The following is a 23,964-nucleotide window of genomic DNA, read 5'->3' as shown; positions in this document are numbered from 1 at the left end:
GCAGTCTAACATGACCACAGAGAAACAACAGTACAGCAGTGATAACAACAGAATTACCTTTTTGCCTTGTTTCAGGTGATCAAACACCTGGTCGAAGGGCTCCTTGAAGTGCTTTTTGAGGATGCTGTTCATCAGCTGGTAGAGCCAAGCTCGGTCATTGTCATCCACCAGGCGGTCATAGTAGACTCGGAAAACCTCGTGGACAAACAAGCGGATCATGGTGTGCTTGTTCTCCAGAGACTCCTTCCTCAGCAGCAGGCAGCCTTGGATGACACGCGAGAAGTCCCGCAGGTTGAAGGTGTAATGAGACTTTGCTGGAGTGGGAAGCAGGTTCTCCATGGCTGCCTTGTACACCTTGAGGAATAAAAAACGTATGAGCAGAGAACTAAAGCACTGGAGAAGATAGGGTTGGTCAGAGCTTTTTACACATGTACGAATGTAGTTATCTCATTTGAACAATTTGCACTACATCACTGTGTGTCTTTGGAGCACTCACTTCCATTGTAGCAGTCACGATTTGGTTGCCAACAGTGAAGCATTCCGGTGCAAATTGGTTGTTTCTGAGATAGAAGTCCACCACGTTGGAGAAGATGCGCACCATGGTCTCGTCACTGAAGGCATTAATGCTAACGATGTTGAAGTGCCGCAGGAAGCGAGGTGTCACAGCATTCCTCCCACCACCAGGGGGACCCATGGCTGAGATGAGCTGTAGGTCCACTAGGGTGATCTTGGAGGTATCCTTCAGGTCATACCTGCCAGAGCACAACAGAAAAGCTCTGTCTGATATGCTTGAACTTCTCAGTGAGTTCAGTCCTCTACTGCTTTAGTATTTCCCCCATGTTTTGTTTTGATTTCATTCAAGCATCTAATACTCAGGCCCGGTTCTACGGGGGTGCAAAAGCATGCATTGCACCCTTATTTTAATTGTCTGCATGCTCAGTTGAAAAGTAAAAAAAAAAAAAAAAAAAAAAAAAAAAAAAATTTTAATAAATGCTACAGCTGCACACTTACTGTTTAAACTTGAATTATAGTTGTTGTTTTTCTTTGTTCTTTGATGTGATTTTATGGCTTTTTGGCACCTATATGTAACCTTTTAAGGTTGAGATAATTTAATTATCATTATATGGTCCAAATATTTCAGTAAAGCACTTGAAACACTTGAAATATTCTTGCTTGGGTGGTATCATTCTACTTGAAATGATGGTCAAATGCATTATTTTTAGTAAAATAACATGTCAAATTTTTCGGGCGGCCGGCCTTCGGCCGGCCACCCGAGTGGGCCCGGCCTTCGGCCGGGCATCTGCACCCTTTCCTATCTAGGATGCACCCCTAGTCATCTTGTTCTGGAACCGGCCCTGCTAATACTGTAGATTCAAGATTCAATATTTATTGGCCATATCAACAGAGTTGATTGGGATTTGTCTTAGTGCGCTCACTTACATAGACAAGCACATAAAACCATGCATTCACACAATACAAAACAAACGATTGCAAAGGAGATAATACAACACTGTATAAGCACCATGGGGGGTGTAGCAGCAGCACTAGATTGTGTTTAAGTGCGATGTACTGTAGCCCCCCTGGAAAGTGCTACAAGTGCATTGTCTTACAGTTATTGTGTTAAATTTAGAGTGTTAAGAAGGCGGAGAGCTTCAGGGTATGTGCTGTTCTGGAACCTCGGTGTTGTGGTCTTAACACTTCTGAATCTTGCCTGAGAGGGCAGGAGATTAAAGAGGTTGTTTGCTGGGTGAGACGGGTCCCTTAACATTTTCAGGGCCTTCTTTTCAAGTCTAGCCTTATATCGTTCTGGTAGGGGTGGGAGATTGCATCCGATGATTTTGGATGAACTATGCACCACTAATACTACTAGTAATACTGATTGCTTCATACCAGTTTCCATGGTCGATGTACTGTCGAAGAAGCTCTACAGGGGGCTGTGCTCCAAACTGCTCCAGCGCAGGCATGTTGATGTCGTCCACAAAGATGACACACTTCTTCCCCATGGGCGGCCCAAACACTCCCTTCCTTCTTTTATCTAGCCTGGACATGATAATATTCTGGAAAATAAATATAGAAAATAAAGTGGGGGAAATGAAAAGACCTCTCGTTTGTGCCTTCTGAAATTCTGAAAGGAAATTCCTTTATCCATGGTTCATAAATGCTTGCTGACCTGGCTTTGGTTGGCACTAGTGCGGGCTGAAAAATTGATGAAGAAGGGCAGATAGCGGTCTTTGTCTAGATTGTTCATCAGCTTCTCCTTCACATACACTGACTTCCCAGTGCCGGTAGGACCGACAAACAACAGAGGCCTGAGGAGAGATACAGGGAAAAGGTTTTGCAAGTAATCCGGAATAGTTCCTATACATATTAAATGTGAATTCTGTCATTCATGAATGATCAACTTGAATTTAATCTATGAATCTTTGCATGGTATACCATGTCAAGGACAAAATAAAATGGGCAATATATTGTGTTAGCCAGATAGCTTATGTCCTAATACATCAATAAGAAAGTGGCCATATTTGTATAAAATATCCATTGGGCAATGGTCTTATTCTTAAACATACATTATATATTATTTTATTTAAATTTGTTTCCAGAGCATGTCGGATTCAGTGGGAGGAGTATAATAAATTATAAAAATGAAAGACTATAAGTATTTGTGTTTATTAATGCAACACTCAACAAATACTAACACTCCATAGTTGATGCAGAGGTCCATGAGGTAGGTGTAGCGGACTGTGTCTATCGTGGGAACGATAATCTCTTGCACTTTGGTGTTTTTGTCCCCCAGGTTGACATTCCTGATGCTGTCATTCCAGGGGACCCAGCGGCCTTTCCCTTTAAACTGCACAAGAGACAGTGATACTTCTTATTTTTAAACACAACTGCTAGCTAGGTACAGTAGATATACTTTAAGCTTTAACAGGGTTAGACGGAAGCACTCTTTTGTGCATCAGTCAATCCTAAAACAAAATATGGAGCTTAATCCCAGATCAAATGTACATTAAATGTTGTCTTCTGTGATTGTAATGTCATGTCTGAATGTATGTATCTTTGTGCCCTGTCTTGATGTCTGTCTTTTGTGTGATGTTGTAAATGGAGCTGCTGTGATGCAAGACACATTTCAGACTAATTATGACAATAAAGTACTATCGCATCCCAATGCATCGCATTTATACTGCAGTACCTCATAAGAATAGTCATACACCAGGCCTTTGTCATCCATGGGACACTCCCACTTCCCCACAGTGGCAGGGATTGGGTCCGTCTTCCCTGAAACAGTCACCCTGAAGAACTTGTCAAAGTGTTCTCTGCTGTCGGCATCACAGCAGCCTCCCACTGACCAGACCAGGGAGAAGGCAAAGGCCGCCTGCCATCATAAAGGGAAGGGAGAGGTTGTCACTCTAAAATCCTTCTCATCATCATCATCATATCAGAACACATCAGAAATTGAGATCATTTTGGAAAATGCAAATATTAAAACCATTGAAATGTATTAAATTTCCAGGACTAAAATGATGATTTAATCTTTTTTTGGTTGGTTGTTTGTTTGGTAGAGGGTACAGTTCCAATGCGTTTCAGATAAAGAAGATAATACTATAATTTATTGATACGTCATCTACCTACAGCAGTACATAAAATGATTTTAGACACAATCCTTTACCATGATCCAAGTGCGGATATTTTTATTCCCAGGCTCCTCCTTCACAGGTTCAGTGAGCAGCATCTCAAACAGTCGACATAAAGAAACCACGGTATTGCTGTTGCTGGTGGGAACAACTTCCTGCAAAGAACAAAACCATAATTCACCGCGAGAAAATGTCTAGTATGTGTTATGTGAACTAACTCTTTTTTTCCTCCCATTTTCTCCCCAATTCTCCCCGCTATTGCGGCCATTGCTTCATGCCCTCTTCCGATCTCGGGACAGTTGTAGAATAGCACATGCTTCATCTGATACATGTGCAGTCGCCAGCCACTTCTTTTCACCTGAGAGCGAGGTCTGGGGCTCACTCACCCTGCAGTGTTTACGCAGCACTCTGTGGGCAGGCGGGAGGAGCCAGTGGAAGAGCCCCCACAGCAGGGAGCTGTTGTCGGGGCTCTGCAGAGCCTCAGGGAGAGTGTTCATCCAGGAGATCACCAAGGGCTCCCAGCCCAGCTGAGATGGTTCCATGTAGATCATACCACATCGACTCACTGTGGCAGGCTGGAGGCGGAGAAAATAACCGAACAAGAAAGACCTTTCTTACATCCAGCTTTAATGTGTCAGTCTAGCAAAGAGGATTTTTATAAACTCTCATTGGCCAATCATTTTGACACTCATTCCCGATTGAGGGGGCGTGTTCCAGTGGGTGTGCATACCCTCTATTGGCAAAGGCGTGCACTAATCCAAACCGACTCATAACAAACTGAGACAACAGTTGTCTACAGTTACAGATTTCTTCCTTTTTTGGAAGAAGCCTGCTTAGGGTAGGGAGATGAGGAAACCAAAAACTGAATCCATAATGAAATTGATCAATCACACATACTGTATTTTACTCCAAATAATTTACTTACTGAGGCCTGTGACAGGTCCATGGCTTCAAAAATCAGACTCATCTGATTGGACATCTGGATGATCTCACCACTCATCAGGCACAGCTGTAGAGGAAGAGTACAGCAAAAGAAAAAGAAAAAACTTACAAACTTTGTAAAACATACATAAACATTATAATATAATATAATATAATATAATATAATATAATATAATATAATATAATATAATATAATATAATATAATATAATATTATGCTCTGCAAGCAGTATGAAGTTTGTCATTTTTACCTTAGCCCTGTTTTATTTTACCTTTTTGTTGTCATCTAGCACAGTGTTCATGCTCTCAATCCACAATGTGTCTATGGGGCCATCAAACACCACCCATTTACGGTCCGGTGTCTCAGCTGATGCAAATTCACGAAATGTGTTGGCCACAATCCCATCTGTCCACTATACATGAGGAAAAGGGAAAGTGAGAAGATAAATTCAGAGACATGAGCAGATATTGTGAAATTTAGTGGATCACCAGATTAGTCCGAGAGGATCCAAAGAAGGCAAGGCACACGCTCACCTCATGGGAAACCGGGTCAAACTGTCCAAAGAGCTGACCCATGGTGATGGACTTGGGGTTCACTGTCATGAAGATGATCTTCTCCTCCTCATTGTACCCTCTCTCATTCATGAGAGTCAGAGTATCCGCTAGCATGTGCAGCACTTTGGTCTTCCCAGCAAAGGGCTCTCCCACCAGCATGAACCTGATATAAAAAAAGAGCACCTTAAGCTCAAGAGTTCCCATTATATTATAAAAAATACCCTTCAAGCTATAATCATGTGAAATATAACTTCAAATGTGGTAAATATGATATGAAAATATGCTGAAGTATACTTGTATATGAGTCTAATATAGGTGAGGTGAAGTATAGCATACCCATGCCTGACTATCATCATCTCATATGTCTGGATCATCTTCGCTAAGAAGACCGGTGTTGACTGTACATTACGATTTTTACAGCACTCCACTGCAGCTTCCAGGAACAGCTGCCAAAGTCATGACAGAACATCATGTAAATAAATATACATGCATTGTAACATTGCCCAAAGAGCAAAGAATAAGCAACATATCCAACCTGATAGCCAGCCTCAGGAAGGGCGATGCCTGGGAACAGATCGCTGGTGATTCCATTAAAGAGTGGAATATCATGGGAGAGAAACTTGGGCTCATTCACATCCTTTATGGACCTCAGGAGCTAGACATCACAACATTAAAAAAAAGTATCGGTATCAGAAACCACAAACCAGAGATGATGTTCACAATTAAGACATTTATAAAGAAAGACACATATTAACCATATCTAATCCTTTAATCACAAATACCAGTATATCCTCATTCTCATCAGGGAACTTGAGCTTGAGGTTTCCTGCAGCCACGAGTACAGCTTTAACAGCCCTCATGCCATAATCGTAATGGAACTGGGAGGAGAGCTGCTCTGAACAGAGCCTGTAGGTCATCACAATCTTCACTGACAGAGGTTTGGCATTGAGGAAGCCATAGGAATACAGAGAGATCTCTGCTATCAGGGCGTAGTTGGGGACCATCATGGCCACTGTTCTGAACAACACCTGCCCAGGAAAGTCAGAGAACATTGAGTTAATGATGTTAGTGGCAGTTTTGAGCAGTAACACCTCACCTAGTATTGAAAAACAATAACTGAGCAGTGAGTTAACTGACAATGCCAACCCAGTGTCTGATTAGCTGGTGTTTGACTGGTAAAAGTACAAAAAAAAAAGATCTACATACCTTGAGGTTGTCTGGGAGTTCTGAGCGTCCGGCATAGCCAGGGTTCATGGTGATGGACACAAAGCAGTTGGGATTGAGTTTGAGCATGGTCCCTTCAAAGTCAAAGTACTCCAGCTTCTGCTCGATGGCCCTCTGGATGCAGAGCACCTGCTGGGCCACCACAGACAACACCTCCAGCTCGATACGGTTGAACTCGTCAAAGCATGCCCATGCACCAGATGACGCCAGACCTTTGAAAAACTGTGAAGAGATTGCATTAGATATTGTTTACCAAAGGATTTTTGCAGTCCAAATTCATGAAGGACTATACATTGGCGCAAGGCTAATTGGCAGCTATGTGTTGCAGCATCTCAAGATGGCATGATGATGAAGATAAATTTAGCACAAATTGAAAACATAGATAGAGATTTTCCAGTCATTGTTACTTTGCCCATAGCAAGGTAATCCAGTCCATCAGAACAGTTGAAGACCACACACTGCACAGCTAGCGCTTTGGCCAAGTCCTTGGTGGTCTCAGTCTTCCCTGTCCCAGCTGGACCCTCAGGTGCACCACCCAAACTCAGGTAGAAAGCCCCTATCTAAGACAGAGGGAGTGCTTTGAATTTCAAATATTTTCATATTACTATTGCTTGCTAGTAGTCAAATAAAGTAAAATATTTATGTTTTAGGTATTGGTGAGATATTTTACCAGAGTTCTGTAGCATCTGTCAGTCAATGGGGTGATGACGAGACGGGGTGAGTTCCCCAGGTACTCATAGGCGTACTTGACATCACAGTTGATGATGCGAACACGCACATTTTCCTTGTCCCAGTAGTATCGGAGCTGGGCCAGCCACTGGAAGTCTGTTTCATGTGATACACCTGGAAACAGAATGAATGTAGGGAAATTGCAATCAATGGACACACATCTTAATTTGTTTCATAATTAATAATTCTATGCACTTTCTATAAATGTAAATGAGACTCTGCTACTAATATCAACTCTTTGTCTTTTGTGCCATGAGGTACCTTTCTCAATAAGATCCATGACCACATCCCGGGCATGGACATCAATTGTGACCAGTGCTCCCAGCGTGGTCCGGGTTTGTTTGGGCAGCTTCCCTCTCACCAAATCCACAATGTCATTCAGTTGATTCCGCAGTTGCTGATAGTATTTCTTTAAACCCTGCAGAGAATGAAAGTGATATTGCTAAATTGCTAATGCCGATGGGCATCGAGAGTGAAATTCAGGTCAGTCAGTCAGGGGTGAGACACTTCATAAGCACTCTATACCTATTGCACTTGACTATGTATGTCTATTCTTTATTTGGCAGTAATTAATTAATTAATTAATTAATTTAATTAATAAAAATAAGTAACATTATTTTAGTGTAACGGCATTGTGTTGATAGTATTTGCAAGAACCCATGTTAAGGGCTTGCCCAGGGGTGGATTCAAACAGCCGACCTCCTGCTTCCAAGGCACACACGCTAACCACTACACCAAGAGAGCTAGCTCCCTTGGCAGAGCTGATTAACGGGCCTTTATACTGGGGGAGTGAGTTTAACCAACTTACTCGCTACCACTCGGGACTCACGAGGACTCACATTCATTCGGTTCCATTAGCACTTCGCATCTAAATCCTCCTCTCCTATTCAGAAAGAACTACACATCATTGCCATGAATGCAGCATGGTACTGTACATGTAACTATATATACTTGTCTTCAAGATCCAAAACATAAATTATAATTTTACTAAGTAATAAACATTGATATGGGGCATGGCAGCACTGTTGCATCACAGCAAGAAGGTCCTGGGTTCGATTCCCGCCTGGGATTGCTGAGGGTGTGTCCCCATTCCCATGTCCTCAGTGCCTATGGCCCAGGTGGGGTCGTCAAAAAGGGCCTATCTGTGTGGAGTTTGCATGTTATTCCCGTGCTCTCCTGGGGTTTCCTCCAGATAGGAACCCCCTGCTAAAAACATGAAAACACAACCAAAAATAAATAAATAATAATAATAAAGATTGAAAAACCTACATCAGCCCCTCCACTGATGGCTTCGTGCACCTCCAAGGTCCAGAAGATCTGTGAGGTGCAAAGCACCACCTGCCCAGGCCACTCCTTCACCCACTGGCTTCGGGGCGTCTCAGCGTAGGCCTGCCAGCACAATCACATACAACCACTCAGCTGACACTCACGTTCTTACCCTGCGTTCACACCAAGGTAACATTTGCAAATTCGCACAGCGAGAGTCTATATACAGTATAACGTCAATGCAAACACTAGCCTGATATCAGACTGAATTGTCAACTCGTTACACTCATTTCCATCTTCTAGTGTGAGATTGCACTCGGCTGAATTTTGGCATGGCGGTCAAGTGTTGTTGTGCGTGCGTGTGTGTAAGTGGCCTGCAGAGGGCAGGACTGCCCAGACCAAGAGCCAAGGCGCTGGCCAAATTCTGCGATAATTGGCAGTCGCCACATTTGGAGGAGGCGCTGTTCCCTTTATCCATAGACTCAGACTAGATACATTTGTCATTCTGAGATTTCATTGTGCATTGATTATTGTTTGTGTTCAAGGATTGAAGGATTGTCTAAATGTGAACACAAATAAAGATATTAAAATGTGTGTGTGTGTGTGTGTGTGTGTGTGTGTGTGTGTGTGTGTGTGTGTGTGTGTGTGTGTGTGTGTGCTTTTTGAAATGCAAGGTGGTAGAGGCAGAGTAGGGTGGGCAACCCCAGCCATCCCCCATTTCGGAAATCTGCATGTGGGGTCGCAGCTATTGCAAATTGGCGCTTGTTTGTAAACTAATCACACTACTGTGTATTTGACTAAGTACAGAGGACAGTGATCTCACCACCCGGGAGCGGGCCACTACATCTCTGACACTGCGCAGCATCACATCCTCCACCTGCACCAGCCATTTCTCCACAGCTCCCCTGGCGTCTGATGTGGAAATCTGTTGGATGAGCTCAACACGCTCCCCTTCACTACTGTACATGGCCTGAAAAGGAAGTGCAGACAACTTTATAAAGTCCATCAATCATGGTGTCCTGTAACAACAATAATGAGTAAGACTGACGTACCTGGATATCCAGGTTGGGTAGGAAGTCCAGCTTAGAAATACCCTCAAAGCACTTCTTCAGATGGGGTTGCACTCGCAGTGGGTCCTTGGTCTCAGACAGAATCTCCAGCATTTCATCATTGGACAAGAAGAAGAACCTGGCAGTAGTAGAGGTGATTAGGGACGAAATCTGTGATATTAACAAAGCTGTGGACAAAATAGACATGCAAATAAATGCTTTCCCTACCGTGGAAAGAAAAGACGTTTCTGCTCCAGGTAGACATTCAGTCCCTTCATGATGTTATCAAGACGACTGTTGGACTCTTGGAGTCTTTCAAGCAAACCAGGCAGTGAGGTTGCTGACAGAATCTACAATTACAACATAGTGGTTAAATCAAAAATATTTCATCATTCAAATTAAAAAATAAATCATAATAATTTCCAAAGACATTTCCACCAGATCAGCAGTCATGTGATTGATCTAAACTCTAGTTTCCCCAACTACCTTGGGGTCCTTGATGCAGTGTCTCATGACCTCTTTCCAGTCTTTGTCAACAGTTTGGAAAAGGCTTCCCTCCTCCGGAATCTGCTGCATGATGTCCTCGGAGGAGAAGATGGGCTCCAGGTAGAGCCACTGGGCCTGCACCTTCAGCCACTCGTCTATCGTTTCCTGGATACGGATCAAACGCTCCTCCCACAGCTTACCATACCAGAGAGCGGGGCACATAAAGAAAAAAAACATCGCATGGATGCATAACTGGGACGTATCCTCAGTGATGTACCCTGGGGTCATAGGATGTTTCGGGTCTCGCAACATCATACACCCTCGCCCAGGTGACCCAGCCGGGGCTGGCCAAGCCCCAACTTACGTCCCAGTAGCTACCCACGGTCAGCCCTATAGGGAGGGTCGAAGGTGGTCATGCGGTCAGGGCCACTCAATACGCTGCTCCGGAACTACTCTGCCGGGACCGGGGGAGGGGGAGGGCTCTGGTACGTAGAGGGACCGGGCTCTGTGGGTTGCCACCCGGCCGGGTTCCTCCCTCGTCTAACCAGGTCTATGACCTGTGCGCTGCACCAGACTCCCCCGCTCCAAACATCTCATTCCGAGGTGATGGTATCTTAGTGGACACCATGCAGTACCAGTACTTGGTGGCACTGCAGTCTCCACTTGCGGCTTGAATGGCCCTCCTAAAAGGCCTCTCGTGGGTTGTTGGGCTTCTTCCTCACGGAAGACGCAGGCTGGGGAGCTAACCCATACTGCTACCCGGGTGCCGTCCCTGTTCCGGCTGTCAACTGACTCTCCAGTAGTCACTAGTCTTTCCTGGTTGTCACGTAGTCTATTCCTATGAGTCACTGGCTAGGCCAGGCTAACTAATAAAGAAAAAAAACATTGCATGGACAGAATAAAGGGATAAATATATCCAGGTCCAAGCATGATAAGGATTAAAACCCCTCCCACCAGATAAGACTCTCATATGATTTGTGCATTTGCACATCATCACACAGTTGGGTTAACTGTGTGAAACTTGAAACTAACCTTGATATCTGTCTCAAAGGGCTTGATGAAGGGTGAGCCCCTCATGATCTGGGTCTTGATGATCTGATCATCCAGCATGGTCTGAATCTCATCCACACCTGTAAGGATGGACACCCCAGTCTCTCTGTACGGTTGGTGATGGAAGCAAATGCTGTCCCAAATCTCCACCATGGTTTGCATAGTCTTCTCCAAGGAAAACTCCTGTAGAGACACGCATTGTGGATAGATATCATTCAACACTTTGACAGTGTTTACACATGGATAGAGCATTAGGATTAAAACTGTATCAAGAAAAAAGAATGTTTCAGGAGCCCTCACTTTACTCGCAGCAGCACTGATGGACTCAAACAGTTCTAGGCAAGGAGCCAGGTTTTGTTTCAGAACTTTACGCAGTGTGGTGCCAAAATCCGGAGTGAGATCATACTCCACTATCGCAGACATCTGCTCCCAGTGCCGAGCTCTGATACCTGGATTACACAAGATGGACACCATAGGGATGTTCTCCTGTTGACACAAACACATTCCACGTGTTTTACTATGATACTTCATTTGTGAGCACTTTTCCACTGAAAGAATAGTCACATGCAATACCTTAAACTCTTTGATCTGCTCCATTATCCTGGAGCACATAAGTATGGTGAGGCTCTCCTGCTTGCTCGGGTCATCCTGCCCAGGCTGTTGCTGGGTCTTCCAAGCCACCTTCTCTTTGTCTTGCTCAGTCTTCTTCTGCTTCTGTTGGAAGAACTTCAACGTCTTGTAGATGTCCCTGAAGAACTCATCCACCTCTTCTTCCATGGTCTCGCCATTTAGCTCGAGGAAGGAACCGTCCATCCATCTAGACACAAAGAGGAATCAAAGTGATCAAGGGGAGAATTGAAAATAAGTCGTAAAACACAATACAAATTAAACTCAAATCAGACCTCTTCTCAGTGCCCTGCCACTTCAGTGCCAGTCCAAACAGCTTCTGGTAAGGTTCAAGAGTCTCTTTGATGACCGCAACCTGTGGGTAACAGGTTTGCTCCCAGTTGTAGAGGACCTCCTCTGTATTGATGAAGACAATGGCCTCCTCAGCATCCTGGAGCCGTTTTTGAACTGCTCTCACATCTGTCGCATACTGCCCAAAAAAGTGATCATGAAACTGTGATATCTAAATAAAAACATTTTTTAAACAAACTCACGTTAACCAGAGCTGCTTTGTTTCTGAGCCAGAAAATCTTGCTCTGTTGAACTGCAAAATGGAACCCATTTTACAGTGTGTATTTACTGGTATATTTTTCTTAAGGCTACAGTATGTAGGCTTTCGAGTTCATAGGTTGTTTAATGTTACCGTTTGTTTTCTGTTTTTGTTTTTTTATGTGGGTCGGTGGGGATAATTTAGATCTGAGACTTGCTCCTGGACTCATTCCAGTATCACAGTTAAAGAATGGCTTTAACTGGGATATTGCCATCATGACATATGGATAACTGTGCTGTAATTGCAATTGTGAATTAATATATAACATGTAACACATTTGTGAAAATGTTCCTCATATGGCTGTACCTGCTTCATCATGTCCATCTCAGAGCATTCTGCAAACTCCTCTATCCGGTGCCCCAACTTCTCCAACTCTACTATCAACCTTTCTCTTCTACCAAGCAGCTCCTGCTCCCCTTTCTTCTTGGCCTTCTCCATCACCTGGGGAGAGAGATAACCATCCAAATCATCTCATCCTCAATAAATCAACAAGATGGTTGTAGACAGAAAGAAGAGCATTACTTCATCATTGAGTTCAAAGACAGGGAGGATGTTTTGTGGCCAGAGAAAAACAGTGGAATTGAGCTCCAGATCCTCTGGCTCAAAGATGTGGACATCTAGGAGGTAGGTCAGTCTGCAGTAGGTTTCCTGTCAGAACACAAGGTGATATTATATGGTGTTAGCGATGACTGGTGATGGTTGAAATCCATATAAATTATGCATGAATGTATCTGCATGGTACTATATGTGCAACCAATGATCAGTTTACTCACCATTATCTGCTTGTTTAGCTTTGCAATACTATTTTTCTTAGTGTCACTTATGTAAGCAATCATCTTTGTGATGTCCTCTGTGTTCTCTGGGACTGTGAGAGCTTTCTCTTTGATCGTCTCAAACTCCCGGCAGATCCTTTGAGGCGGCACAAAAAGGTTAGTGTCGATTGAGCGTAAATAAGACATTTGAGCATTTTAGAAACTAAAGGACAGTAGGAGGGTCTATTTAAGAATGTGAGGAGAAGTGACTCACTGTAGATTGAGTTCACGTTGGTTGCTAACCAGTCTATTCAAAAGTATTTTAGCAAACTTCTTGGCTTTGTTGGCCAGCCCCTCTTTCAGCTCTTTACAGTCCAGATAGACCATTGTAAACTGGGCTATTGCTGGGAGGCTGATAATCTCCTTCGAGAGAACATGGAACTCCTCCACTTGCTGGGAGAAACAGTCACATTACACATTGACAGACAGAGATGCCTGAGTCATCACCAGGACTTCAAAACAACAAGGCAGGAATTAACCCATAACATAAGCAGCATCAATAAAATCTGATCCCTATACCACGTGTTACCTCAGTATACTCATCAAAGGAGTGTTCGTCTTCCATGAACTTCTCGAGTCGAGCCTGTGCAGTTCCATTGACTAGCCAGTCATAGTTGTCAACTGACAACACAAAGAGGACAGCATCAGTTGGCATCAAATTGAATTAACATCAACGGGGTGATGGGACTGACTGGATCATAGTACCGTAATTCTGGAAATGTTTGCCAGGTTCCTCGAGGTTCTTGTGCACAGCTGTCTTTACGGTGACCTGAGCTCCATCAAGGACATGATCGGCCAGTTTGGCATCAACAAACGAGGTTGTGGCTTCTGCCAACCATGACTGGACTGTCTGTACTCTCTGTGGATCAATGTTAAAGGGGTCAAGAATAGCTGTTGTGTTTACACGCTAAAAGAAAAAAACATGGCATAATGTGGTCATTTAGTCAAAATAAATAGTCTGCACATTGGAATGACTGGCTCCCGGTCAGTTTAATGATTACGTTTCGATGACAGGGATCTTCATCATTTAATTTGTTCGGCACCTGCCTTCTGTGAGTAGATGTGCGCACTCTACCTTCCTCTATAATGTGGTCATTTCTCTTCAAATGGCTGTTTTATATAAACTCACCTGCATAGTATTTATGATGGCACTCAGAATTTCCAGAACAGCTGCTTCTTGGTCTTGGAAGGTGGGATAAATCTCTATCTTTTCATCATCAAATGTCAAGGCCATACGGAAGAATGGCAAGTGGTGGGGATCGCTTGGATCAAACAGACTGACAAACTCCTCCACACTTGTCTCAAGCAGGGATTTCAACTATGAATTTACAAAACAAAACAAAAATCTAAATGTGCAATATCACGTACATAGATATACAAATAATTACACAGTATACATAGATTACATGCAAAGCTCTCCTAAACATTTTTTTTTTTTTTACTTTATTTTACTTTACTTTTAGAAATCAGTAATGACTAGTTTTTCCGATGTTGCTTGTAAAAAAAGAAATGGGGTGGCTTCTGTGGCCCAAAACGGACTTATTGCAATAAAGTGTCAGAGACGATCATTTTCCTTAACCAATTCACTTTAAAGATAAGCAGTGACAAGCATTTACACTTGACTTGACAATGGTAATGAGACTATAATGAAGTGCTTTCAATTATTGTTCTTATGCAAAAGATGCATGTTCCTACTAAAGAATCCCTGCTTAAATAAAAGATAAAATAACCAACCCAAATAAATAAATATCCATAAAACTCTGGCAAAACGACATAACATTAAACATAACATCTGACCTGATTGGAGATGAGGGTGGACACACAGTTGTAGAAGGAGTCCAGTTTTTCAGGTCTAACTCCCTGCAACGTCTTCTTATTGGTCAGTAAATGGATGACTTTGGGGAACCAGGTGTTCATGATATGCTCCTCTGTCCTCTCACACTCCTCAGCCACCTTGTTCTTTAGGCTATTACAATCCACAGGTCCTGAAGCCCTGAACCAACAGAGTTTAACAAAAAGAAACACAAGCAAAACTTCATGTGCAACATCTTAGGTACTGTATGCGCTTACTGTATTATCCCCCCCCGCCTGATTTCCCCCCAATCTTCTCCCCAATTGTACTTGGCCAATTTCCCCCCTGCTGCCCCGGTCGCTGCTCCACCCTCTGGGGAGAGCCATAGACTAGCACCATGCTTCCTCCGACACATGTGCAGTTGCCAGCCGCTTCTTTTCACCCGACAGCGGGGAGCTTCACCGGCATGACGTAGCAGGTGGGAGATTCACGCTATTCCCACCAGTTCCCTTCTGCCCTGAACAGGCACTCCGACCGACCAGAGGAGGCGCTAGCGCAGCGACCAGGACACATACCCTGTGCTTACTGTATTCTAACAGTGTCATTTTGCATTCATGATGACTTACCTGCAACCTGAAAGGTCAGCCAGGAGCAGTGGGGAAAATGTCATGTAGCCAATATCCAAGACTGCCCGCATCACTGGATGAAGGATGTGCAGGTTTTTCTTTATCGCCTTGCGGCTCCTAATAAAGCTATCGTGCCACGGTGTGGAGAAATCAAGAACCCTACCAAAAGATATGAAGCGCATTTTACACAATGACATTCAAAATAGACTAGAGCAGAGGTTTTCAAAGGGGAGGTGGGCCTTCCTAAGGGGGCTCCAAACTGTTTCAAGGGAGGCTCAGAGAATGGAAGTGGATTTTTTTTTTACATTTAGTTATCAAAAGGAGATCACACAGAATAGCCTAAATGTGTGTGATTTGGTTAAAGAGATAGTTCAGAGATACAGTAATTTGGGGGAATTTTACTGTTTTTCGCCACTTTCCCAGAATATGCCTTCATAAAGACCTTTTCATATCTGAAGTGTGTCAAACAGCAATATACGGCTGTCTCTATCTTGTCTCAAGTGTTGAGTGTCTATGGGATCAAATAACAATCATGATCCCATAGGCATCCAGGAATCTAGCAAAACTATTGTAAGCAAGTAAACGGGGGGGGGGGGGGGGGGGGGCTTTGTCCCCAAGCTTTGTCTGAGGGGAGGCCCACGGTCTCAGACTTTGAAAACCCCTGGACTAGAGCAACTGTACAAACATACTGAGGACCTTTTTGCCTCACTGCTTGGATAACTATGCACAGATTGTGTAGCTCATACACTCACCTTGTTGGAGCAGTTTTCTGTTTTTCAAAGCTAGTTCCTTTTATCGGTGGCTCCTGTAGTACAGTGTTCACTAAAAGAAGTGCATAATAGCATATTAATGAGGTATTGTTCAAGTAAAGTCTCCACGCACAGATGCATGCATGCACGCACGCACGCACGCACGCACACACACACACACACACACACACACACACACACACACACACACACACACACACACACACACAGATACAACAAATAAGAACTGGCAAACCTGTGTGCTTAACAATGGCACTGTGGTAGTTGTCACTGACTTCCTTGCAGAGCTCCTGTAGCAGTTTGTCTCTCCCAGGGCCCTCTTTAAGTTTAGGGGTGACACGGGCCAGGATGGAGTCCAGCCACCGCTGTTGGATCGGTCCAATTGGCCTGCTCTCCACACACTCCTTCAAGAACATGTAGTTCATCTGCAAATATGGCCAAAATGGAACAAGCGTGGTGTGATATATAAACAGGCGTTTACTCTCATCACAGATTGAATTTATTACCAAAAACCTAGCTTACCCTTTGCTTCCGCTCCTCACTGAGCATCTGTAAAGCAAACAATGTGAAATACAACAATTTAATTATGTATTACTTGTATATTTATTTACAATTTGCAATGTGTGTATAGATAGATAGATCTCATACAGAGGGTGGGAATTGTGGCTCTGGTGACTGGGGAGGCACAGCTCCCCTCTCTTTGCTCTTTCTGGAGGCGTCAATTGCTCTAGAAACCCTGAAATAGTTCAGAGAACACATTTTCACATTGCTGCCAGAAAACGTAATAGCCTACTAGGGTCATTTCCCTCATTGCCACTCAAAATCAGTCTCAGCACAGGTGCAACATCATAGCACTAACAAAGGAACTGCCATAGTTGAGCCTAATGCATACATTATCTTATGGAGTTGGTCTTGTTGATGTTTACTCCTTCTGTGCTTCAACAGCTTCTTCCTGATCGCCATCCTCTCATCATCTGCTGCCGCCCTCTGCCCAGCGACTCCCTCCCGCTGGGGGCTTGGGATTGGGGGCAGGACTGGAAGCTTTCGCATGCTCTCCGCCACAGCGGGTTGGAAACCTCCCGCAGAGGTAGATGTTGTCATGTCTGGAAGCAAGCCACTGAAAGCAATCAGAGGCAGCAATACGTGCCAGAACTAGCGTTACTAGGCCTGTTTGTTGGACGATATATTGTCCCAGAAATAATTGCGATCAACGATATTATTGTCATTTTAAGACTTTTTTTTTGCCACTAATGTAATAGCATAATAATGAAAGTACACCCTTTCGAATAGCAATTAATTTAATTCTTAACCCTAATTCTAGAATGTTGCTGCAGTTCACTGGGAATTCTCATTTAATAAAATCAGGCTCTTGCTCATTCCAAACACACACACACACACACACACACACACACACACACACACACACACACACACACACACGACTGCTGTGTCTACTAGACTAGAAGGCAAGTTGCAGCTGGACTTTTGGAACGTTAATGTTACTTCCACATTAGCATAACGTGTCGAGATGTAACGTAGGTTACCGCTATTTAGTGAAAGATTAGGCTATAGATAGCCTACCTGTAATTAACTTAAAAGTAAATTGTGCATCAGTGCATCATCTTACCTTAACGTTAGCTCATATAAATTCCTCTAGATTTGGTTGGTCATAAAATTAGCAGGTAGCCTACTAGCTAACTAGACTTTAGAGACAGCACAACAAACAGCTTTGTTGCCATAGAAACGGTAAACGAAGTGGGTGCGGTCAAACCACAGGGTCAAATCATCGGGTCAAATACAGTACTTCAACACCACTGAAGAACACATAGCTGTAGCCTATGTGATTAATTGCAGCATTGCCTTTCATAATGTAACAGAATGTGGTCACATAACAAAACATTGCCAAAACAGACCAAACATTCAGTATACACGTCACTTACATTTTCTCTTTGGCTGCCTGTGGAAAGAGCAACGTTGACAAACACCCAAACAAAGGTGTACACGTATGAGAAGCTAGCTAGGCTACAAATCCAAATGTACCTATGTTGTCAAAAACAGAGAGCAAGCAAGTGAAATTTAACAAGTGTCTCTTCTCTTGCCATGCTGGAAAAAATGTGAACCAGAGCGCCATCTGGTGGCTGGCTGCTTAAATTCTTTATAGTAGATCGCGCATGCTCCGTTGCATCGGCTGATTCTCGTTTTTACAAATCGGGTGGTTCCACTGTACGGAGTAGGCTACCAACAGTATCCAGCTTTCGCACACTGCCGGAGTGGAGGCTTCAGCGGAAGTAGACTACCACCATGAGTGCAAGGTGTGTTTTCATTTTGTCGAAATCATCTAATAGCGCTTGTAAATTATTTTCCTGTACAGACTGTTGCTGAAATGTTGCTGCAACACCAGCAGGGTTCTGTCTGAAGTTCAAGTTAGCCTACTGTCTGGGGGCCTACTTTACAACCAGAGATATTCAGGTTTTCAAATGCACTTCACGTTACTTGCTGCATGAGATGAATAATTATGTTTATGTTTATGTTTTTCCCCACTTTTAAATAGATTAATATAAATGTTAATGTTTCTGACATCCCTATGTTATGTAACACAGGTTATGTGGACTCCTTGTGCTGCTTGCAGTGTTTTTCAGGGAACTGACTGCATCAAGGTATAGTAGCCTATAACCTTTAATTTCCAATCCATTTATAGTGTGCAATTTGTCTGTCAGCCTCTGGCAGTTTTTGATTCCTTCTTCGTCATGACTTTTACTTCACAGACAAGCTGTAAACCAGGAGCTGTCCAGTATTTTCAATGAGCTGTGGAAGTTGGATGTGAATCGCATGAATCCTGGGATAGACTACACTATCAATGTTCAGGTGTGGAACATAACCTTGTTTCTTTTCAAGACATTTTTGTATTTTCACAAAAAGAGACAAGTTTGTTTTGTGGTTGTGTTTCCCAGGGTAAAGCTGGTTTTGTAAGCCAAGGCACCCATGTTGCACAGGACCATGCCTCCCTGCCTCTGTTTTCCCAGGTGAATGAGACCAAACTGCAGACCACAACCACTGTTTCCCGTGAGTGTATTGGAAAGAGTTCTACAGTCCTACTAATGTACCAGTATTGTTCATTTCTTTGTTGATATTTTTACTTAAGTGTGTGTCTGTGAAGTGTGTGTCTGTTTACTCATAAAAAGCGATTAAAATGATAAAATGGCTTATTTAAAATGTATGTAGGCCTACCAGTCAAAGTTACTGAGTTACTTTTTTGGAAGAGTTCAAAATCCCCAAAAATACAAGGGCACAAAAAAGCTACTTCAGTAACGTGAGTATACTTACACCCTTGCAGTTGATTACTTTATAATATATTTGCTGTGTGTGTTTGAATGTGTTTTAATAAATTAGGTAATTTTCCGCCAACATAATGCTGAGTTGAGTTCTGTCTGAAGGTTTCATGAAGCTTCTGGACAACTATGAGCGGTCGACGGGCACAACAGAACATGTTTCCACAGAGGAGCGGACGGAGATCAACCTCTTCCTGGATGCCGTCTTAGACACAGAGGTCATGAAGGTCGGTCTGTATAATAATCTATAATGACATATCTGCAGTATATTGCAGACCTCATTGTTCCGCCTGTTTGTTTTGCAGCTCACTCTGGATGGTTATACTTGGTTATATTGTAATTTTAATCTTGAAACTTAGTTTGTTTTCCTTGGCTAATCTTTGCAGTCTGAGCAGCTGAACTCCACAGGGTTTTCCGTCTTTTCCAGTCTCACTTTGTCATTGAATGCATGATGTTGGGTGTGGGGGAGTGCAGATATAAAACATGTGCACACAGATGTTTTATATCTAAAACATCTTTGTGTGGCTGAGGAATGCTGTTTTGGCCTCTGCAGTCTCCCCAGAGAGGATCCCTGAAAACACATGGACAGACTTGTCTTATCTGGAAGAAAGGTGCATTTGTCAGAAAAGACTTGATGATTAGCTCAGGAGAAAAGGTCCCCAAGTGTCTTCTCCAGATGATGAATACATAGTTTACTGTTTGATTCACCCTCTGGTAGTCAAGCTCATTACTGGATGTAGAGTTTTTCCACACCCTTTTTACTATTTAGCTATATATCTGTGGAGGAATTTTTTCTTATGTTTAAATTTAATAATCAGTTCAACATGGGACAACTTTGAGGCAGGATAACAGTAAAACGAATTAAGCACCAAGATGCAATAGCTAATAATTTCTAAATATAAAAAATATTGTACTAGTATAATTATTTTCCCCTTAGGCTACATATCATTGTTTTCGATGTCAATATGTATTCAAAACATGTTTAATAGAATTTTATATATTCACTGAAATAACACTGAAATACGTAGTGCTTGCAGAACATTTAAAATATTCCTATGTATGTGTATATATATATATATATATATATTATATATGTGTGTGTGTGTGTGTGTGTGTGTGTGTGTGTGTGTGTGTGTGTGTGTGTGTGTGTGTGTGTGTGTGTGTGTGTGTGAATAAACGTAAAGTTCAAATATATTCATCCCATGCAGGACTGTGTAGTCTGTTAAACCCAGAGAATCTACCTTCACTCACTTTGTTAATTTGATCTGTTATATATTTTTAGATCTTCTCACAATTGAGTTTGTATTCATATTAATGGTCATACTGTATTTGTGATTTCTTCACAGCGGGCTCATAAGTACCTGGTAAGCAAAGGCCAGTCCGTATCTGACCTGAGGTCGTTCAGGAGTCAGCTGCACCTGATCTGGTTCCACCTCTACCACAGGGACCGAAACGGAGGGTAAGATACGAAAACCTCCAAAACGTCCTTAGACTTACCTAAAGCCTATGCCTTTTTTGGCAGATTCATAAGTAAGCGAGTTTCTAGATAAAACAGAAAGCAATCAAAGGATTCGTTAATGTTAATTATTTTATTTTGAATATTGAATATTCGGTCGGTAACAGTTGCAATTCTGTACCAGTTGTAAAGGTACCGGTACCAGGGGTGTAGTGGTAAATACAGAGGGGGGTAAACTATCCAAGGGGAGTAGTTTACCCACCTTGTGTCCCTTCATTGTTTTATATAGGTGATCTGAAAATAGGTGAGTAAACTATCTGCATCATTTCAAAGAGGTGGATAAACTGCATTTACTTGCGTTTACCCTCCACTACACCCCACCGGGTTTCGGTACCCAACTCTAGTTTTGTGTGAAATTTGCATATTTATCTAATCTAACCCACTCAACAGTGTGGACTCCTCTGGATTCGAGCACGTGTTCGTTGGAGAGACAAGGTCTGGAAGAGAGATCATCGGTTTCCACAACTGGATCCAGTTCTACCTGCAGGAGAAGAACAGGCACCTGGACTACAAAGGATACAAGGCCAGAGATCATGACACAGTGAGTATAATAGTGTGTCTAACTGAAGAAATCTTTTCTTTCTACGGTAACAAAAACTTAAGTCCTCTGTCTTCTACTAGCTCCTCATATATACATATATACTCAAGGTGTGCTGGTTTCAAGAAAAAAACAGGTAGTGTTGGGTCATAATTCAATATTAACATATATCATCCATACAAGGGTCATACTGTGATGAAATTATTATATCGGATTCCGATATATTAATTTCAATCAGAAATGTGCTGCAGCTGACTAGTGACCACACAAAAAAACAATATGCCACGGCAGGCTAAGCACGGGAGAAAAGCTGATGACGCGCACATCAAAAGATTCACGTCCACTTGTGAGGCTCCGTTTAACACTCTTTATTCCATCACACGCTGCACAACTGAATCCAATAAACAGCTGCTTCCAAGTGCAGTGCAAAGTTAAGAGTAGAAAAAGAAGCAAAAACTCAGACGTAATCCCCTATGCAATCTTGCGGTCAACAGAAAGTTTCACTCCCGTGGCTCACCCTACCCCCAATGACAAAACCAACCCCAATGAACCAGGTCAGTGCAATTATTTTAAACTGCCAAGTACATGTCCACAGTGACACAGACTCCCACCACCCAAGTGCCAATGCAGTGTGCCCACAAAACCAAGCACATGAATATGCAAAGACTTACTTACTTATGGCCTTTTATGGCTTTACCTATTAAATACCGACATGGCTCCTACATGCCATGGTGATACCCAATTATGTTGTCTAAATTAACGATAACAAGTGGACAGTATACAGTACACTCTAATGTCTAACAAAATTAGATCTGCCATATTTTACGGAATATCATTAGAGTTACATCGTTTTGGTTTGATATCAACATCATTATGCAATTCAGTGTAATGAGCAGTTGGTGTATTTACTATGTGATTTCACAAACGTGAGCAGATATGTTATATATCAATAAAAAAAAATCCCTACGATTATCATGTTCCTTCCTATTTCTTACATATCACTCAGCCCTAGTAGAAAATATGAAAGAAACCCGCACGTTTATCAGAAAAAGGGAATGACGAAACGAGACTTCACCACCGATCTAAAAATTAACTTCAAAAGGGGCTACATACTGACAAACAAGCTCAAATTTGCAATAGCGGCCACCACAGATGCAACATTTTTTTAATGCAGGATGGCAGGGACAGCCCACCCTACCCCGCCTCTGCCACCCTGCATTTCGAAAACAAACACACCTTCACAAATTTCAGCCTCCTAGGGCAAAAACTGTGCCCGCTAAAGGGTGCTGAACTTTTGGTGGACCGACCGAGTAACTTATAGAGCTGCTGGCCTCAGCTAATAAACTGCAGAAAAACAGAGAATGTCCGCTAGACCTTCATCAGTTCAGTCCATGAATAGAGATACACACCCCTGGTATCATGACTAATTAAGGCCAGATGTTTCTACTGTAACAACAAAGCCTGTTGTCATGTAAATCCATTTGATAATCTACTAGACATAAATCAGGTAGTATTGAGTGTTGCCAAAGCATATTACAATAGTATGATAAAATAACCTACAATACATATACAATAAATACTATGAAAACTGTAATTATGACTGCTCTAGTGTGTCTGATGGCCTGATCTCATTGATTCCCTGTTTCGGTCCACAGCCTGACCAAGACGACCACGTCCTGAATCTGCAGTTCAGCTGGCACGGCCTGCTGAAGCCGGTCGGCAGCGCCTTCATCGGGGCAAGCCCAGAGTTCGAGATGGCCCTCTTCACCATCGTCTTCCTCAGGAACACGGAGCGAAGCACCACAGTGCTGGTGAACATCGACCAATGCCAGATGGAGCTCGTGGTTATCCGACACGGACGCTCGCTGGGCACAGCCTACCCAAAACTGCTCAGCAGCAACAGCAGGCATTTGAGACAGCATTCACAATAAACTGACTTCAAATGTGTATACCCAGTGATGTTTAACTCCTCATAGATTATGCAAAAAAGAAAAAAAAAGGGGGGGGGGCATGGGGAATAGATAATGAAATAGATATGTTACCATACATGTCCATTATTAACATGTATTTCTTCAAAGTAGCTGGTTTGTGCTTTTTTCTATATCTATATTTTGTCTTTTTTCTAGGATGTCCTTTGTGCCAATAAAAATAAAATGTTTGTCTTGTTTCATAACCGATGTAATAAACTTAAAGCATTGATTTGTGCTACTGCTGTTGATTGATTTGTGGATAGCATGACTACTAAACATAAAATATGTATTTATATAGACACTTGCCAATTAGATAAAGCAATCAAGTTTATTTCCTCTATTTATTTCTCCCAAGCAGAAATCAGTAGGCTACATAACGTTGCAACATGCGGAACACATTCGGTCTTAACCCCCCAGGCCAGGCAGCACACGGACGTTTTACACTGCAACACCAGTAGGGAGG

At 42.7% G+C, this 23,964-nt stretch overlaps 2 protein-coding genes across 2 annotated transcripts in view; one reads left to right on the top strand and one right to left on the bottom strand.

Moving 5' to 3' along the window:
- The window catches only part of dnah12 (dynein, axonemal, heavy chain 12), a gene marked incomplete at both ends in the record, with an annotated part of 30,701 nt that extends 13,452 nt beyond the window's left edge, over positions 1-17,249 (bottom strand). Inside the window, 41 exons of the mRNA XM_083654726.1 lie at positions 58-354; positions 497-752; positions 1,891-2,057; positions 2,171-2,309; positions 2,697-2,848; positions 3,191-3,373; positions 3,668-3,787; positions 4,019-4,207; positions 4,558-4,641; positions 4,846-4,986; positions 5,108-5,291; positions 5,465-5,574; positions 5,664-5,783; positions 5,911-6,156; positions 6,335-6,574; positions 6,760-6,912; positions 7,023-7,195; positions 7,343-7,499; positions 8,351-8,470; positions 9,171-9,317; positions 9,400-9,535; positions 9,625-9,746; positions 9,883-10,077; positions 10,915-11,115; positions 11,233-11,418; positions 11,506-11,749; positions 11,835-12,028; positions 12,455-12,589; positions 12,671-12,796; positions 12,922-13,057; positions 13,175-13,353; positions 13,490-13,581; positions 13,666-13,819; positions 14,090-14,278; positions 14,758-14,953; positions 15,379-15,537; positions 16,131-16,200; positions 16,384-16,573; positions 16,671-16,697; positions 16,797-16,884; positions 17,041-17,249. Of these exons, the coding sequence (XP_083510852.1) occupies positions 58-354; positions 497-752; positions 1,891-2,057; positions 2,171-2,309; positions 2,697-2,848; positions 3,191-3,373; positions 3,668-3,787; positions 4,019-4,207; positions 4,558-4,641; positions 4,846-4,986; positions 5,108-5,291; positions 5,465-5,574; positions 5,664-5,783; positions 5,911-6,156; positions 6,335-6,574; positions 6,760-6,912; positions 7,023-7,195; positions 7,343-7,499; positions 8,351-8,470; positions 9,171-9,317; positions 9,400-9,535; positions 9,625-9,746; positions 9,883-10,077; positions 10,915-11,115; positions 11,233-11,418; positions 11,506-11,749; positions 11,835-12,028; positions 12,455-12,589; positions 12,671-12,796; positions 12,922-13,057; positions 13,175-13,353; positions 13,490-13,581; positions 13,666-13,819; positions 14,090-14,278; positions 14,758-14,953; positions 15,379-15,537; positions 16,131-16,200; positions 16,384-16,573; positions 16,671-16,697; positions 16,797-16,884; positions 17,041-17,249 (6,606 nt within the window). The remainder of the gene's footprint in view (positions 1-57; positions 355-496; positions 753-1,890; positions 2,058-2,170; positions 2,310-2,696; positions 2,849-3,190; positions 3,374-3,667; positions 3,788-4,018; positions 4,208-4,557; positions 4,642-4,845; positions 4,987-5,107; positions 5,292-5,464; positions 5,575-5,663; positions 5,784-5,910; positions 6,157-6,334; positions 6,575-6,759; positions 6,913-7,022; positions 7,196-7,342; positions 7,500-8,350; positions 8,471-9,170; positions 9,318-9,399; positions 9,536-9,624; positions 9,747-9,882; positions 10,078-10,914; positions 11,116-11,232; positions 11,419-11,505; positions 11,750-11,834; positions 12,029-12,454; positions 12,590-12,670; positions 12,797-12,921; positions 13,058-13,174; positions 13,354-13,489; positions 13,582-13,665; positions 13,820-14,089; positions 14,279-14,757; positions 14,954-15,378; positions 15,538-16,130; positions 16,201-16,383; positions 16,574-16,670; positions 16,698-16,796; positions 16,885-17,040) is intronic.
- A 1,111-nt stretch (positions 17,250-18,360) lies between these two features.
- On the top strand, positions 18,361-23,693 carry endouc (endonuclease, polyU-specific C). Its single transcript, XM_083654530.1, has 8 exons — positions 18,361-18,460; positions 18,749-18,805; positions 18,914-19,013; positions 19,100-19,211; positions 19,583-19,704; positions 20,824-20,936; positions 21,384-21,534; positions 23,187-23,693. Exons 1-8 carry the CDS (start codon positions 18,450-18,452, stop codon positions 23,460-23,462), a joined length of 942 nt encoding a protein of 313 aa, XP_083510656.1. The 5' UTR covers positions 18,361-18,449; the 3' UTR covers positions 23,463-23,693.
- Positions 23,694-23,964: the final 271 nt, after the last annotated feature.

This window comes from Poromitra crassiceps (assembly GCF_964638095.1).
Source record: "Poromitra crassiceps genome assembly, chromosome: 18".
Taxonomy (NCBI): Eukaryota; Metazoa; Chordata; class Actinopteri; order Beryciformes; family Melamphaidae; genus Poromitra; species Poromitra crassiceps.
Note: the sequence above shows the minus strand (reverse complement) of the source record. Positions and strands in the feature narration are given on the sequence as shown.